The sequence below is a fragment of the Apteryx mantelli genome, chromosome 25 (assembly GCF_036417845.1).
Source record: "Apteryx mantelli isolate bAptMan1 chromosome 25, bAptMan1.hap1, whole genome shotgun sequence".
NCBI lineage: Eukaryota > Metazoa > Chordata > Aves > Apterygiformes > Apterygidae > Apteryx > Apteryx mantelli.
Window position 1 is genome coordinate 8,632,563 of NC_090002.1, and position 15,884 is coordinate 8,648,446.

The 15,884-nt window shown below is 47.8% G+C and overlaps 1 protein-coding gene across 1 annotated transcript in view; it reads left to right on the plus strand.

Annotated features, from left to right (window-relative positions):
- Positions 1–15,884, plus strand: part of NFASC (neurofascin) — a 60,674-nt gene that overhangs the window by 35,313 nt on the left and 9,477 nt on the right. The window contains exons 26-28 of the mRNA XM_067310697.1: positions 5,440–5,667; positions 8,045–8,161; positions 10,241–10,396. Of these exons, the coding sequence (XP_067166798.1) occupies positions 5,440–5,667; positions 8,045–8,161; positions 10,241–10,396 (501 nt within the window). The remainder of the gene's footprint in view (positions 1–5,439; positions 5,668–8,044; positions 8,162–10,240; positions 10,397–15,884) is intronic.

A 15,884-nucleotide genomic window follows, 5' to 3' on the forward strand; every position in this document is an offset into this window, starting at 1 on the left:
AGCTGGCACAGGGCAGGGTCCTGCGGGCACCCCGTCTAAACCGTGTTTGTCCTGAGAGGCTGTTTCTCTCCCTAACGAGTGTAGGTTTCTACTGAACTACTGCTTGACCTTCCTCTAAAGATTCATCTCTGCTCAGTGACCTAAATTTTGTAGATTTTATGGATTCATAGTGAAAGTTGTCTTAAACTGCACTAAAACACTCTTTGCCATGGGCTGTTGGCACTAAAAATGGCTGTTTTTCCCCCTCCCCAGGGGTAACCTTACCTACACAAGTTCAGAGCCGGTTTGTATGTGTATGAGGAATTGGACCAACTTGACAAAATCAAAGCAAAGTGCAAAGACTTTAGCATAGGAAGGCTGTGCATTTCCTAAGCTAGAGTTGGGCAAAAGGGCAGGTAACTTGGGCAAAGAGGTGATTTACAAAAAAGGCCGTCACTTGTACTATGAATGCCAGAAATGAAACCTGGATCCCACACTACCAATGTGAACAGAAAAGCTTCATCTGGGACCATAAACGGTATTGGTCTTAGACTATCAGGGAAAAAAACATTGATTTGTTTGTTCTCTGTTCCCATCTCGTCTCTCCATAATTAGAAAGCAGAGGAGAAAGATGCTATTGTTCGTTTTAGAAACGGACAGCAGTAGAAATGTAGGGAACTGCTGACCCCTCTCTTTTACAGGCTATTCAGTCATTTCTTTCTATTTTTGAATTTCTTACAGCTATCAGATCTGGAACATTTTTTCTTTTTGTTAAAGACTTTACAGTTTTCTTCTGTTGCTAAACCCAGGAGAGGGAGAAAAGAAAAGTCTCTGAAAATGTATTTGTCTAACCATCAAATTTCATGAAATAATAATCAGATTTTTCCAAGCCTAATTATACTGTAGACACACCCAGGGGAAAGTCATTACTACAGCCTAACAACACATTAAAAGCTCCATTAAATAATTAAAGAGCAGTATGGATGCATATTGTTCCCTGTATTTTGCAACAAACATGCAACTGCTCACTGGACTTCCAGACTGCTCCGAGCAGGACTTGAATCCCTCTCTTACACGGCTCCCTCCCTGTTTCATTCTTTAAATACCTCTGCTTTTGCTTTTATGATTCTTCTTCTCAGATATTTTGAATCTGATCCTCGCCCAGTTTCCGTGTAGCGCTCGGGCTCCTTTTTAACAGTCCGTTCCTGATCCTAGGTGCCAAGTTGCAACAAAAAGAACAAGACTATTGAGCAAGCCATGAAGAAGCCATCCTGCTGCAAGCATCTCATTACTGAGCCTATTAATTCCCCAGCCAAACCGCTGCGTTCCCTGTCCATTATAAGGCAGCACCTCCTCCCCCGTGTCCCTTGCTTTCCATTACCTGAAAGGGTAATGTATCTTGCAGACAGAAGCAGCAATATACGGGTTGCAAAGGCAGGGCCTATTTATGAGCTGAGTGGCAGTTTATGTGTTTCTGGGAAGATGGGCTCGTCTACAGTGGGAGCAGGAGGATGGAAATTACTATGGCTGGCTTTTACCCTGGGTTTCCTAGAGGCACTGAGGCAATTTCAAGCCTGCTTCTTTAGACACACTGGTTTTCAGAGTGCTGTTCTGCCCTGCAGTTTAAGAAGTGGCAGCCCCTTCTCAGCCATGTCTCCTGCTTTCAGAGAGCAGACTCATTTTTATTCCTGCGGACCTCAGAGTGCCAGATGCTCAGCACTTTAACTACACTTGAGGCTAATGTTGTCAAAGCCCTCGAGTGAACCTGCAAGTTGGGAATGCAGAAAAAAGTAAATTCAACTACTGTGCAAAGACTGGAAATGTTACATCAGCTGAAGTATTACAGCTGCGTTTTTTGCACGATTTCTAAATAGACATGATCTTTCAGAAAAGAGCAGTTGGCTCCAGCAGTTCTGGAAGTGCCAGCCTGGACCACCATCTCCGCAGCTCTCTGTTTTGCGCCCCAGGCACAGTGATACATCACGACCTGCCGGGCAGGAGCCCTGGGTCCCAGGCACCCACCCGGGGGGGGGAAGGTTCCTTCCTCATGCTGGCGCTATTCGCCCCCTCCCTGGACGGGCTCCTTTCGGATGTGCTCTCCTGCCTGTCAGTCACACATGACAGGGCGCCCTTTTCTTCCGGGGAAGTCAGCGAGCTCTGATCTTCTGTCAAAGACCGTCTTTATCTTCCTCCAAACTGAAATCAGCTCTCATTAGGGGATGGCTTTCAAAGACTAGAAAATGTCCCTTATCTCCTCTCCCAAATCTACCAGCTGAGCTTTTCTTTCACATACATTTCATATTCAAAACCAAATGAGGCTATAGCTTTGAATCCCCATGCCCATCAGGGGCAGATTAGGCCTAAATCCTCCAAACCTGTGGGAGCCCTGGCCACCCCAGGAGGGATGCACTGTCCTTGCCAGCATCTCCAGCTGCATTCCCAGCTTCCCTCTTCTCTTGATCTTTCTCGCCGTGCAGTACGGTGCTGCCGCTAGCCACTCTCCCGCTTCCTCGCTTCTCTGGACTAGTGGAGTCAAAGGATCCCCCATTTTACTTGATCCTAGTCTTGCCAGGTTCTGTTTTTATTCCCAGTGTGGATGCAAATACACCCTAATCTCATACAGGGAGCCTCTCGGGAGCAAGCCCGCGTTACCCTGATGCAACGCGATAGCCCTGCTCTCAGGGACTGTTTCCAATAGAGCTATTGCAGTGTTACAGCAGTGCGGGCAAATCTTTCCCGTCATCGCTGTCGGCCAGAAACGAGAAGCACGAATCCGACCGTTGCTGAATAGATTGTGGCACCCTGGCATCCAGAGGGTCTTCCCACGGTGGGAGCCTTCCTGCAGTTTCACCCATGTGCGCACATGTAATACGTAAAGATGATACCCTGTGTGAGGGACAGCTAAGCTTTGGCTTATCCCAGATAATCTCTTCCCATCTAGAGTCTATAGGAGCGTTAAGGATGAATCTTTCCTTCTGCTAAAGCCGTTACATCAGTGGAAGTACATGTGCTGCAGACAGTCCTCTCCGGTCCTAGGTGGGGTGGCTTTTCCACCAAATCCTGTCTTTGAGCAAGTTGCTCTGTGCCTTGTTGGGTCCTATTTTCCTTAGGGGGGAGGGAGGCAGGGAGTCGCAGGGGACACCGTGCAAATGCATTAGCTAATAATTAGTTTCTACTATGCTGCTTTTATGGCGTACATTTGAAACCTACTGCAAAGTTGCAGCTTGAGGGTTAATTGAGTTAATGGTGACATTAATCACACTAATCTCCTAACCTTCAAAAAAATGCTAGGAATCAGCAAAGATGGATGTTAGTATTTCTCAGCCCAAGTAAGGCTTTTGTAACTTATAGCCTCAGGACACCATAAACTCCCCAGTCAGTAACTGGGTGAGAGAAAGAGAAATGCAGAACAGCAACCCCCCGTCCCAGAAACGCTCCCGCTGCAGCGGCCGAGTCAAGAGTGGGCTTTGTTATGCTGCTCACCCCTACGAGGAGCAAGGTTGTGCGACTCTTCCACCCGGCTCGGCCCTCTCCCCGTCCCTGCAGCCTCGCGGCATCGTCGGACGTTCCCGCTCCCACTGCCGTCCCTCGCACCCGGGGCCGCGCCGGGGACGCCGGGCGGGAGGAGGCGGGTGGCTTTCTGTCCATGGCTGCGTTTTTGCATGAAGCTGGCTGCAGTTGCCTGTTTGTACCTGTCGCAATGCCACGGAGAGGATCCTGGCCGCTCTCTGGGCACACTTGGAGTTATTCTGGTTTTTCCCTTTTGATATGTGCCGGTAACTGTGATTTTATTGCAGCTGCGCTCGGTAGGGAGACGGACTGACTGACCTACCGCTCCTCTCGGCCTTTGGATCTCTGGAAGGGCTGAGATTTTAGGGGTAGGCCCTCCCTGGGTCTTAGCTGCGTTAAATCAGCTCTGTCCCCGATGCATTTGTATCCTTGAAGGGAAGCCCCCATCCTGATACACCCTGATTCAGGGACTGGCTTGGTCCAGGGAAAAAGGAAAGCCCTGGCTTTGTTCTGGAACGTCTTTTTAGGTATTTTCCTAGAACTATTTTTCATTTGTGGGTGATATTTGCAATAGCAGTTTTCATGTGCCTGACCGGGGGACTTGTAATCTGTTGATCTACAGTAAGAGTAAGTAAATATAATTTAATGCAAGAATCACAGGGTGAATCTCAGTTCATTTAGCTTAGGTAGCTTAAGCAGCTGTTTAGTTGCGTTTTCTGCTATAGTTTTCAGCAATACTTTTCTAATGCTCTTTTTTAATAGATGTTAGGCTAACAGTACCTCTTTGTGATCCTCTCATCTAGAGGTTTCACCGGGTGCTTCCTATTAATGAAAGCCATCTGCAATCCCATGCGCGAGCTAATGGCAGTCACTCGTGTCCTTTGAGGATTAAGGCCCTGACCCAAACCAAAGAATACAAAGCCAAAAAAAAACGTCTTTCTGCCTCCTCCCACCAGTCCAGGGCAATGCACTCTCTTTTCGGTGGAATTCAGGATCCTCTGCATTTACACCGAGGAGCGCGTGCAAAATGTGGACGTTACTCCTTTGCTCTGGAAATACAGCACAAACGACACCTGGATGGGGCAAAATAGGGGGCCTGTTTAAATAACAAATTGCTCACAGACCTCCCTCCTGGAAAGCCTAGGGTGCGCGAGCCTCTTCGTCCCTATTTAAATGTAAATTGTGAGGGGCAGCGATGGCAAAGTAGCATCCAACCAAGGCGAATGCCGAGGGTGCTTCCTCTCCAGGCTGCAGCCCTAGCGCAGAGCTGAGCTGAGCTGAGCTGAGCTAGAAACGCAGCAGCCAGTCTGCGGGCTGAGCTGGCAGCTCACAGATGCTGCAGGTCTAGTCCAGGGGCTGCTGAATTCATTTAATTTTGGCTTGCCTGGTCCACAACAGATTGGATTATTATGTCTGCTTAAGAGTTAAACCCTGTTTCTTATTTCAGGGAGCCTTCAGTGCTCTCAGCTAAATCCCGCGCTCCCGGCCGGGGGGCGGCGGGATGGGGAGAGGCTGCTCCGTTTCTCTCCTACACAAACGGTGCTCAATTTTTTCCTTTCGTTCCCGCAGCGCCTGCACTTGCGATTTAATCCAGAAGTGGGTGGCGGGAGGGATCGAAGGCAGAGCAAAGGCCAGAGAGAAGCGAGTTGTGTGGCCGCGTGAGAGGGAGCAGAAGGAGCGGGGAGTGCCGGCTGGGCTCGCCGCCGGCTTTGCTCCCGTGCCCTTGCTCGGGGCAGTGCCGGGGCCCCGCAGCCGAGGTTCAGTCCCTCGTTTCCGACGGTGCTGCCTGTTGCCCCCTGCCTTCCCTGCCCTGCCCGTTCTTGCCTCTGTGTTGTGCTGCTCTGCTTTTTCTCTTGTGTCTGCGTGTTTAGCCGTTGGGAATGACGAGTGCAAGCCCTCAGGAGATAAAACCTCTTCTAAAAAGCCAGTGTTCACATTTCCCTTTCCCAGCTGCAACTTGGTTGCCTCCAACTGCAATCAGTCCAACCAGCCCTACAAATACCACAACTATCGCCACAACTACCACCACCACCACTACAGTCGCCACCACCACCACCACCACTACAGTCGCTACCACCACCACCACTACAGTCGCCACCACTCTACCCACCACAACCGTCGCCACCACCACTACAACTACAGAGAGGGCTCCGGCAGCCACCACAAAGCAGGAGTTTGGTACTGCGCTTTCCTCTTTCCTCTAACCCCTTTAACCGTGCCTGAACCTCCCCCCACCTCTGGCTCAGGGTAAGGATTAGCAGCAGGCGCAGGCAGCAAAAGGCCTCCCCGGGCGCTGGGAAGGGCTTTGCACGGAGCTGGAGGTGGCACGGGCGCAGGAGTGAAGGTGTGCAAGCGGCTCCCGGGCGTGTGGGGGTCTGGTCCCCTTTGGGGCATCCTCCTGGCCTCGGCCCCTCTGCCCGAGCACCGGGGATGACGTGGTCTCCCTGGGGTGCTGGGATGCTCAGTGCGCATCAGCACTGGGGAATGAGGCAGAAGACCCACGAAAGCTCTTAGAGGTTTTAGCACTGTACCTGCCCTTATTGCCATTAAAAGGGGGTTGTGTTATTAGAGAAGGTGTCGCTTTGAATCTAGCCCATCGGCTGTTAGCTAAGAGACCTGTCACCACTTATAGGAGTCTTTTGGTTTATGCTGCTGCTCTTTGTAATGTAACCTAGTCATAGGCCACAGGAAATCTGGGGAAGTGTATAAATTACAGCACGCAGGTGTATTCCAGGTATTTATCAGGCTGAGATAACCTTATCATGCAATCAGCTAGACTAGGATGATCAAAACTCCATTTTGGTGGAGTCATGTTCTCTACTATATGTGTTCTACTGATAGATGTGGAGAGATGCATCTCTCTGAGCCTTGCTTTTACAAACACCGCAATAATGGTATCTGCAGCTAATAGATAATTACATGGATAGTTATATTCAAGTTACTAAAAAAAAAAGCTAATAGCAAAAGGGAGCACAATCAAGAGAATTCAGTTATGTAGCTGGATAGCATACGCTCAAAAACACAACTGCAAAGGCTACAAAAATCCTTGTTATTTTTTAGTAAAGAGAGAAGGGAGTTAATAATAATGAATACCAGGGTTGACACCCACTTAACTCAAGGAATTTGAACCAGTTCAGACCCCTTTCTTTACATTCTCACACAAGATTAGCTCAGGATGGTTAAAAAACAAAAAAAACAAAAAAACACCAAACACATGCGGGAAGGACCTGCCTCCATGTGAAAGGTACTCCGCAGTAAAATAGGTCTGAGAATTAGCAGCACATTTCCTACACCGCACTAATTTGCTTATTAAAGATGCAGTCCTCAACCGAGAAATGTAAATCTGCGCTGTAGCTTGCAGCACCCTGCACCTCCCCAGCTAGCTGAGTCTGGCACTGTGCAAAGCTGCTCAACTGGAAATAAGCGGAATCCATGCAAGGAGTTGCCCTGCCTTAACAAAATCAGTTAAAACCAGGATCAAGAGATACGGATGCAACTTATCCCTATCTGTCAGTTCTTCGTAATGAAGCAGCTTCACAAGATTAGTACCACAGCACAGTCCCAATTAAGCAAGTACATGAGAAAACGTTCCTAATTGAAAGCAGACAATTACCTGGAAGGGCGCACACTGCCACAAAACAGGGCAAGGGAACAGCAGGAGAAGACACAGAGAAGCTAAAGCAGTCGAGGAAATGCAAGGGGAACAGTGCGTGTCCCAAGCCACCCTGAGGACACACGCAAAGAGCCTAAGCCATAATGCAGGTAGACAGGGAAGCAGGGTGGCAGCGCAGGTTGTATTCCTAAGAGGGATTCTAGGTCATGTTTTCTTGATCTTACACCATTCGGTTCTCCCTTGCGATTTCTTACAAGTCATGTAGCCGCCCTCATTCCAGGAACTGAAGTTACTAATCTGCATTTTGTCAAACCAAAACCTGAGCAACTACTGAAGTTAAAAAAAAAAAAAAAAAAGAACCCAAGGTGTAATTTATTCAAAGTCACTTATACACACACTAAGCTAATGGATTAGCTCTACTTTGCTAGAAATAGAAGTTCATCAACTCTCCAAAGCAATGTCGACATTCCTCAACTTCAAAATCAGAAACGAGGGACTTCATTGCCCCACTGGCTGCCTGTACCCCTAGTAGTATGAAAATACTCTTTCCCAGTCTTTCTTTCTCAGTTGTGGTAGTGAGTCTGTGTGCCCTCATGCACACGTCTCTCGCATTCGTTTGGGCGCAAGTTTAGCCAGGCGATTTTCATACTGACTGAAACAGTCACAGAAGTGCCACAGAAGCCTTAAGACTTCAGAGATAAACTGAGTGCAGTTAGACTTAAATAACAATACAAAATGATCTCTTGCTATCAAACTTCCCCCAAAAGTTTAAAGTTAAGGATTTTATAAGAAATAAATGTTTCCTTAGACATGGTCATAGGCTAAGGTAGAGACATTAACTTTAGGAAGGATTCTGTAAGATTTTACGAATGCCAGATGCTAGATGAGGTCTCATTCGTGTATAATCCAAAATACTAACTCCTGTTCTAACCTGTCCACCAGCCACCAATGGATCGTCCATATGGGACATAAGAGCTTTGGCTAATAGTAACTGGGCAAACATCACCTGGAGCCACAATTACTCTGCAGGAACTGACTTTGTGGTTAAGTATATCACCAGTAAGCATCAGATCGCGTGGGGAATCTACAGGGTGGTGATGCCATTAGAGATCCTGCCAGCTCCCAAGGTTTCAACCCAGTCTACGAGGCAATTTTAATTACTGGGTATCGAGTGATGCTGTACAGCCACACGGAGGAGGAGAGAGGAAAAAGCTAGGACATGGTCATGGCCGTTTAGAGTGGACCAGAACTATTCACGTCGCTCTAATTCACAAGCGATTCCCTCTCCTTGCACTGTATGTAGTGAACGAGGCTGTTCATTTGTTCAAGGATTCAGAGCTGGGCTATATCTGGTCACAACATAAACAGCTTTAAATATATATATTAAAAAATGTATATATAAATATATATATATATGAAGGGGGACAAATCTTTAAGGAAAAGCAAATAAAATCTACAATCTAAATCTAAAATCTAAATTGGAGGACAGTTTTAAAGAAAATGCATGTCTTTGAAGGCCTTTTTGAACCTGGAGTTGGCAGAATCTATGATCCCAAACCTCCTGTCGTAACAGATATCATTGTCTCTTAAAACTGTAAGGCTGTACTTAGTCTGGAAATCAAAGCCAGTATCTCTCCTTTCAGTACTTGTTTTGAAAAGATGTTTACATGTTGTTGGGGTGTCATTTTTTTAATAGCTAGGCAGTGATAAACGCTGCTTTATCCCTGACTTTATTTCCCAGCCGTTTCAGCTTTCACATTGTCTGGTATGTCGGTCTTAAATCGGCATTTAAAAGAAACCAACTGTGCATAATTATTGGCATTGAACCACTTTTGGTTGTTTACAACAAGAGATGAACTCGCATTCTACTTAAAACAGCTTCTCCTAATGCCCAGCCGATGCCTGTTCTCGCTCCGAAATTTCCAGGCCTTCATTAGGCAAAGCAGCATTTGCTGTTCTCAGCCCCGATTAGGGAACGAGACCATCCTCCCCCTTCCGAATCGTTTTCCACAACTCAGGGAACTCATCAGATTTCCGAACCCAGAATGCAAAGTGCCAGAGCTCCCAAAGCAACCGCTTCTGCCCCTTTTCCCCACGGAGAAGGGCAAAGCACAGGCACTGCCCTTCCACAGGCCGAGCGCTGAGCCCGTGCTCAGGACCGTCTCCAGCAGCAACGTCTCGAGGTGCAGTCACCAGGGCCCGGCAGAGATCCACAGCATCAGCCTGCGCCTTTCAGTCCTTCCTGAACAGCCACGGCACCTACGCGAGCGCGGGCTGCGCTCGCAGAGCTCTCCCGCCTTTCCGGTGGTAGTGCCATTTTAAGTGGGAAGCACGCTCGGCCCCAAAGCAGCGTTCCTCCTGCCCGGCGGCACTGCTGAACTGGGAGGGTTGACCCTGGTCAGGCAGAGAGCTCCATCTCTCCAGAGCCACAAATAAAACACCCTGCTGCAGGCTTGCTGCATTAATTCACTTAACATTTAGCATTAAGTTAATCAACAAATTATTCCTGACATAGTGCAAAGAACAGGTCAACCTTAGGACAGAGCTTAAGAACAATCAGCAGCCCGTGGCCATCCCCACTTGACCTAAAGGACTAACCCTCCTCCCCCCCAAAGCACGCTCTCTCCCAGCTGGGGTGAGCACTCTTGCAGCACATTTAATGCAACCTCCAGCTCATTAAAAGATTCCTTAACCTACAAGTAGAACTGCTGCGCACTCCCAAAAGTGCCAGAGTTGCTTCTTGCACTGGGTCCCTGTAGCACAAGAGGACGGGCCTTGGGCCAACTGAGTGGGACCAAGCAAATTCCAGACTCTGTTGTAAACACCAAAGTATCCAGACTGAGGCTGGGCAGAAAAAGGACCTAAAAGTAGGGGGAGTTCTCCTGAATAGCTACGGATACTTTTTCCAGCACCACAAGCAGGGATGCAGTAAAAGCCATACCATATTCCTGCATCACTGTTTTCCTTCTATTCCCAGTGAGGAACGATCACGGAGACGTTAATAGCTCCCGAACCATCACGCTGCATTACTTCTGCTCAGTGGCTAGGGATAGCGTAATGCATTGCCTGCAGTGTCAACAAGGTAATCTCTGCAAACCTCCTGCCGGCTGGGTTTGATGTGCGGTTTCTGTTTCTCAGGTAACAAGACAGAGAAATCTATCCCCGTTAAAGCTCAGACCCCTTCCTCTGTGCAGCTGGCTAATCTGACGCCTGGAATGATGTACAAGTTGTGGGTATTCCCCATATGGTCTAGCCCCAGCGAACACTCTTACATTACCTTTACGACAAGCTCAGGTGAGAGGGGTTTCAGCCCCGCTGCGTGGCGCATTTCCGAGGCATGTCACTCCATCCCGAGCTCTCCCCGCAGACGCAGGACGTCCGCGGGGGCGGTTTCACCATGACTGCATGGAACCAGCTTCATCCACTCCATGGGACCCGTGCCATCTCTGCCCTTATTAAAGAGCTGCCTCCCCAGCGGCTCAGTGAGGTTGCTCCAAGTTGCACAGTAAAGGAGAGCACAAACCCTGGTACGGCCAGTAACAGAACAGGATCAATTTGAAAGAAAGGGTCTTTTAATGAGGGTAGAGAACATGCACATGTTGTCCTGCAGCTCTGCTTGAAGCCCTGCGATGGCTGTGATAGACCCTGCTGTGTGTCTGCATTTTCACTTGCGCGTTGCTTCTCGTGGTGGTGTTCGTTGCTTTGGCACAGGAGCGTCCGTGTGCGCGTTTGGGCCAGGTCAGTGCACAGAGCTGGTGCACAGCAGCAGGCGGGCAGATGTGCGTGATGAGATGCGGATGAGGGACAGTACCGGGAGGGAGGAACACTATGTTTGCAAAAGGTCTCAGTGACAGTCAACTACAGCATATGCATAGGACTTTTTGGAAGGATAAAAAGCCAGGTATGTTTCCTCTGGCAACTTTACATCTAATTGCACAAGCAATTTTCCAGTTCTATCACCTGAGTGATTTTTATCGCATCCTAATTATGGGCTTCCTACACTGCCCACTGAATGCCACAGAAATACTCTGACTTCCCCAGGCATTGAATCAGGCTTTATGTATTTATAAGACTTCACTGTTCACACTTGATGAGTTTCAGTAAATCGAAATAGCTATAACTTGCTCAGTATTCACTCAAGGGTTTTGCCATAGGAATTTATGCACGATGCCTGTCAACGTCTGTGCCTAAACACTTAGCTGAAAAAACAAGCAGCTGCCAACACTGCGCCAAACTATGCTGAAAAATGTAATAGCCCAGGCAGGAGAAATGATTTTCAAAGAACTAAAATTACTTTGCCAAGACCCAGGTGTGTAAGGGAAAGCTCAAGCACTTGCCAGTCTCTTTTAATTAGAAGTACAAAAGCAAAATGTTCCATCCACACCAAGGAGGTGGGAGAGGGGAGCAGGATCTCTCCCCCCTCTCTCACCCCTGCAGTATTGTATTTGGAGTCCAAAAAGTTGGCAAGCCATAACTACACCAAGTCATTCTCCGATGTGCTAAGATGACACAGGGACAGATGGCAGCAGCTAGTGTTTCTGCATGCCTAACGCTGCCCAACACTGATAAATAAGGAGCAAGTGTTGACCTTGGGACCATGCCTGCCTCTGCCCGGCACTGACGATCCGATGTGCCTCTTCATCTTTGGCTAGAGCCGCCCTGTGAGAAGTGGTGAAAGCCACAGCACAGCCTCCCTTAGATCATGCTCATCTTTGCAGAGAAGCTGGTTTTCATACAGGGCTTATTTCCCTTGGGTTTTTCCCGTTGCTCTGCTGCTTTGCGACAGCCAGAGCAGAGGGCCTCTTCCTTGCCCCGGGAGGAGGCTCACGGCTGCGCTTCGGCAGGACCAGGCTCCGACACACAAACCGTCCGGAGCTGAGGCTGCGGCTCCCCAGGCTCCAAGCCTGCTCCTGTATTTCAGGAGGTCGATTCTGAGTCCGGACAATAAACGAGCCCATTGCTCAGCTCGGAGGGCGGCCAGAACCTCTGCAGAAGGGCTCCAGCCGCAACGCGGCAGTCCCAACCCCACCCGCCGCTGACTCGGAAATGACCACTGCACCCACACCACAGCACATGCCTGCCTTCCTCTTTCTCGATAGCTCTTTCCCAGTTTGGACCCGTCTGTTTTCTTGCCTGCCTTTCACCCGCTTGGGGATTCGGGGGACGAGGGGCATTCACCTGTGCAACGGACACCAAGGGGCAGGGAATCTTTAAAAAGGGGGACGGGGGGGGGAAGGTAACATACTTGGCTGATTCGCACTGGCAGTCTCGGCATATCTATTTTCTGTAATTGAAGAGTTGCTAGTGATGATATCACTGAGACTAAAGGATTCGCCACCTCTGTTCCCGCGATACAGCCCTCTCCCCAGGAGACCGCACGCGCCGCAGCTCCCCTCCTGCACCCAGCTCCCGGGAATGGTCAGCCCCCGTTCGCTGTCCTGTGTCACCGGGAATGCTTTGGATAGGAAAGCACTGGGGGGGCTTTTATTTTTCCCCCTCTAATGTTTTGCAAATTGCTATTTTAAAGGTTTTTTCGGTTTGAATGTAGATAAATAAGAACTGGTCCACCCGCACCACAGCTGTCCGACTTCTCTGCTGGATATTGAGCTTTCAGTTAATCACAACAGTTCTTTCCAGCAGCGACACTTCAAAGCTACACAGCTGAAGGCAAAGATACCTTTTAAATTCAAAATTTCACCACCTCTAAAACCATTGGAAGGAGGATCCACGCAAAACTTAAAACTAGTTTCACTTTACATACAGTTAGATCCAGGTATCAGGGCTACCACTGCACGTGCCTCCCTCCCACAGCATAATCGCTGTTTTTCAAATATGTGCATCCACGGCTGCGTGCACATTTAAAAAGACTGTCTACAGCAATTGTCTTAATGCTCTAGCCTCCTTAGTACAGCACTTTGGATCATTGCTAGCATTTTTCATATAACAACAGAATAAAATTGAGAAGCAGCTTAGTTCTCGTCAAATTAAGGAAGCCTCGATTATCCCAGGGATCTGGGAAACTTTGGAAATTCTAAAATTTTACCAGCTTTAACCCTACGCACAGCTTGTTTAGTCAAATGGAAAAATACAGTAAAACCTCCTCTGGTCTACAACATTTCAACATGAGTAATCACTAAAACTAACCCAACAGTCTGCTTTAGAAAAAAGACAATATTTTTGTTGATCTTTAGTCAGTGAATTAGTCAGTTTTGTTATTGGCATATAAACCATGACTATTAGATAACATATGTTTTCTATCACAAGATTATAATTAATTAAAAAAAAAAGAAAGAAAAAAACAGTCCCTGCAGTTGCATTTAAATCAATACCTGTTCGATCACACAGCTGCTTTCTATTATGTACCCTCGATGCTGGCCTTATATTACAGCAAATCAAAACATCCTCCCTGACAGCCATGCACTTAATCTTCTCCTTTTGAGTGCTGCAATGACAGTCATTCGTTTACTCTAAATACAAGATTGCTGTGACTGTAATTTTGTCGTCATGAGTTGCTTTTTTGGGAAGTATGGCAATTATACCTCTACCTTGATGATACACAGTGCCATGATCCTACTGCAAGATCCCCTAGTGACTTGGCACTCAGAATGCTTCCTCCCATGCAAAACCCGGCCTGAAAGGTGGCATGAAACACACCCCTCGAGCTGCTTTGGCATTTGGTACTTTGAAGAACCCCTCAATTCTCCCTTAGCATTGTTTTCCATAAAGAACCCATCCAGCAGGACTGCTGGTACAACCTGCCATTTCAAAGCTCTCCAGTGCAGCTTTATTCCCCTTTCCTCCCCGAGCACTCAGTTAATTGAATCCAGTTCCCAGCCCCATTCAGTTATAATCTCATTCTCTCCATTACAAGAAGTACATCTTTGAGGACTGTTTAGCTCAGGTTGTATTAAAGGTAAATGTTAAATGTAGCAGTATTAAAGGGAAAAGCAGCAAAAGGGCCACAGTACACCACCTCCTTCCACCCACCTTCCCTAGGAGCCCGGTGCCTAAGGCTGCTTCTGCACTAGAAGAAGTTCACGCCATATCGGAGATGAAAAGTATGGCTTTTGCCATAGGCCTACGACCCTTTGAGCCCTTTGAAAAATCTCACTCAAAAATCCTGAACCAGGCTATAGCGAAGTAATACCAACACAGAGCTTTCAGTGTCTGATGCCATTTTTTTAGCAAGTGGGACTTTCTCTTTTCGTTTTCCTCTTTTCTCTGTGAATTTCCTTGTGTCACGGTGTGGCTGCAGTTATCTGCTGGCATCGTGGCTCAGATTTCCCCGAGGAAAGCATCTGCTATCTTGGGTTCAATTTTGATGGCCAACAATGCGCTTACACTCCTGAAAGGACGTAGTTTAGGGAAGTTTACCAATTCAACCCATTTTAAAGTCGCTGTTTCTTCTACAAGAGCCCTTCGTTCAGAATATATTCATGGGGGGTTGTCTTTTATGCTCTCTTTATCAGCACCATCTTGTTCTCATATTTGAGCAGAAGCTGAGGACTGATACTAAAAATGTTGTAAAAGGCAGTCGGTGCTGGGTGGGTAATCGAGGAGACGGGCCCTGGTTTGGAGGCCTCTGTGGATGGTGTTTGGGATGGGGATGGAAGCAGGCTGAAAAACTGTGCATCCGGTTGTAGCTTTCCTAAATAACACTCCCCTCTCTGGGCTATTTATGTACTGTATCTGTTTCTAAAAAGTACAGGCACAACGGTATTTGGCAGGGCTGATCCTCCATTATCGCTTCTCGTGTAGGATTTGGTGGTTTTTAAATCCAATTATTTATCATTTCTCAGGCATGACTTGCTACCAGCACTTTGTGAAAGGGCATTAAGAGATGGCTTGTCACTGCTTGTACACTGTTCGCAGCACCTCGACTTAAGCTGTTCAGATACGCTGGGATGGGGAAAATGCTCTCTTTTTTCTCATACAGTGACAACAAAGTCACCCAGTCAAATTCTGCAGCTATGCTTGGAGTTGGCTTGAGCATGGAGCCACGGGAAGGGCATTTTCATATCTGTTCTTGATGCAATACTGCTCCTGCACAGTTTGGTAACTGTTAACCCAAGGATCAACCACCCATTTACCGCGTGCAAGTGTTTCGCTGCTTGTAACAACCGGCACCTACACAAGACAGTTGTGCGTGCTGCCTCACAACAGGCACTGGTTGGAAAGTCTTGCTGACTTGAGTTCACTTATGTGACTAAGCAATGCAACATGATAAAGACGGTAGCACAGTCCTTTCCGGTATTCTGCAGCACTATAGACCAGAGTAGCCAAGATCAGGTAACAGTCTAATCTGAAGTTGTTTTTTGTCACATGAACATCAATAAAAAACAGTCACTGCACTGTACTTTCCATTTCAGGCAACCCCCTGCTAAGTCCCAGCTCAATCCTGCCCAGCTCAGACCTCCCCTCGCTCCTGCCAGGAATACCTCTGTCTGTTTGCACTGCAGTCTGGTTAAATTAAGCCCCCCTGTTGTGCTGAAGGTTATTTTCTCCTCTGCTCTGTTTTGCTGAATACCAAGTGCATGTCAATGAGAGCCAGAAAATGGCAGCTTATTGCTATTTATAGGACACAGATTTGTCCGTCTGACCGTGCAGGGGAGCTGCAAATAACAAGTCAGAGTATGTGCGGTAGAACATGGCACTTAGGTGTTGGATAGGACTTTTCAGTGCTAGCAGACCACGTCTCAACTTTTTGGGACCCAGCTGTCGTTCCTCAAAGTTCCACCACCAACCAGGGCTTTGTACCCAGTACCGCGTCCCTGCTCACACA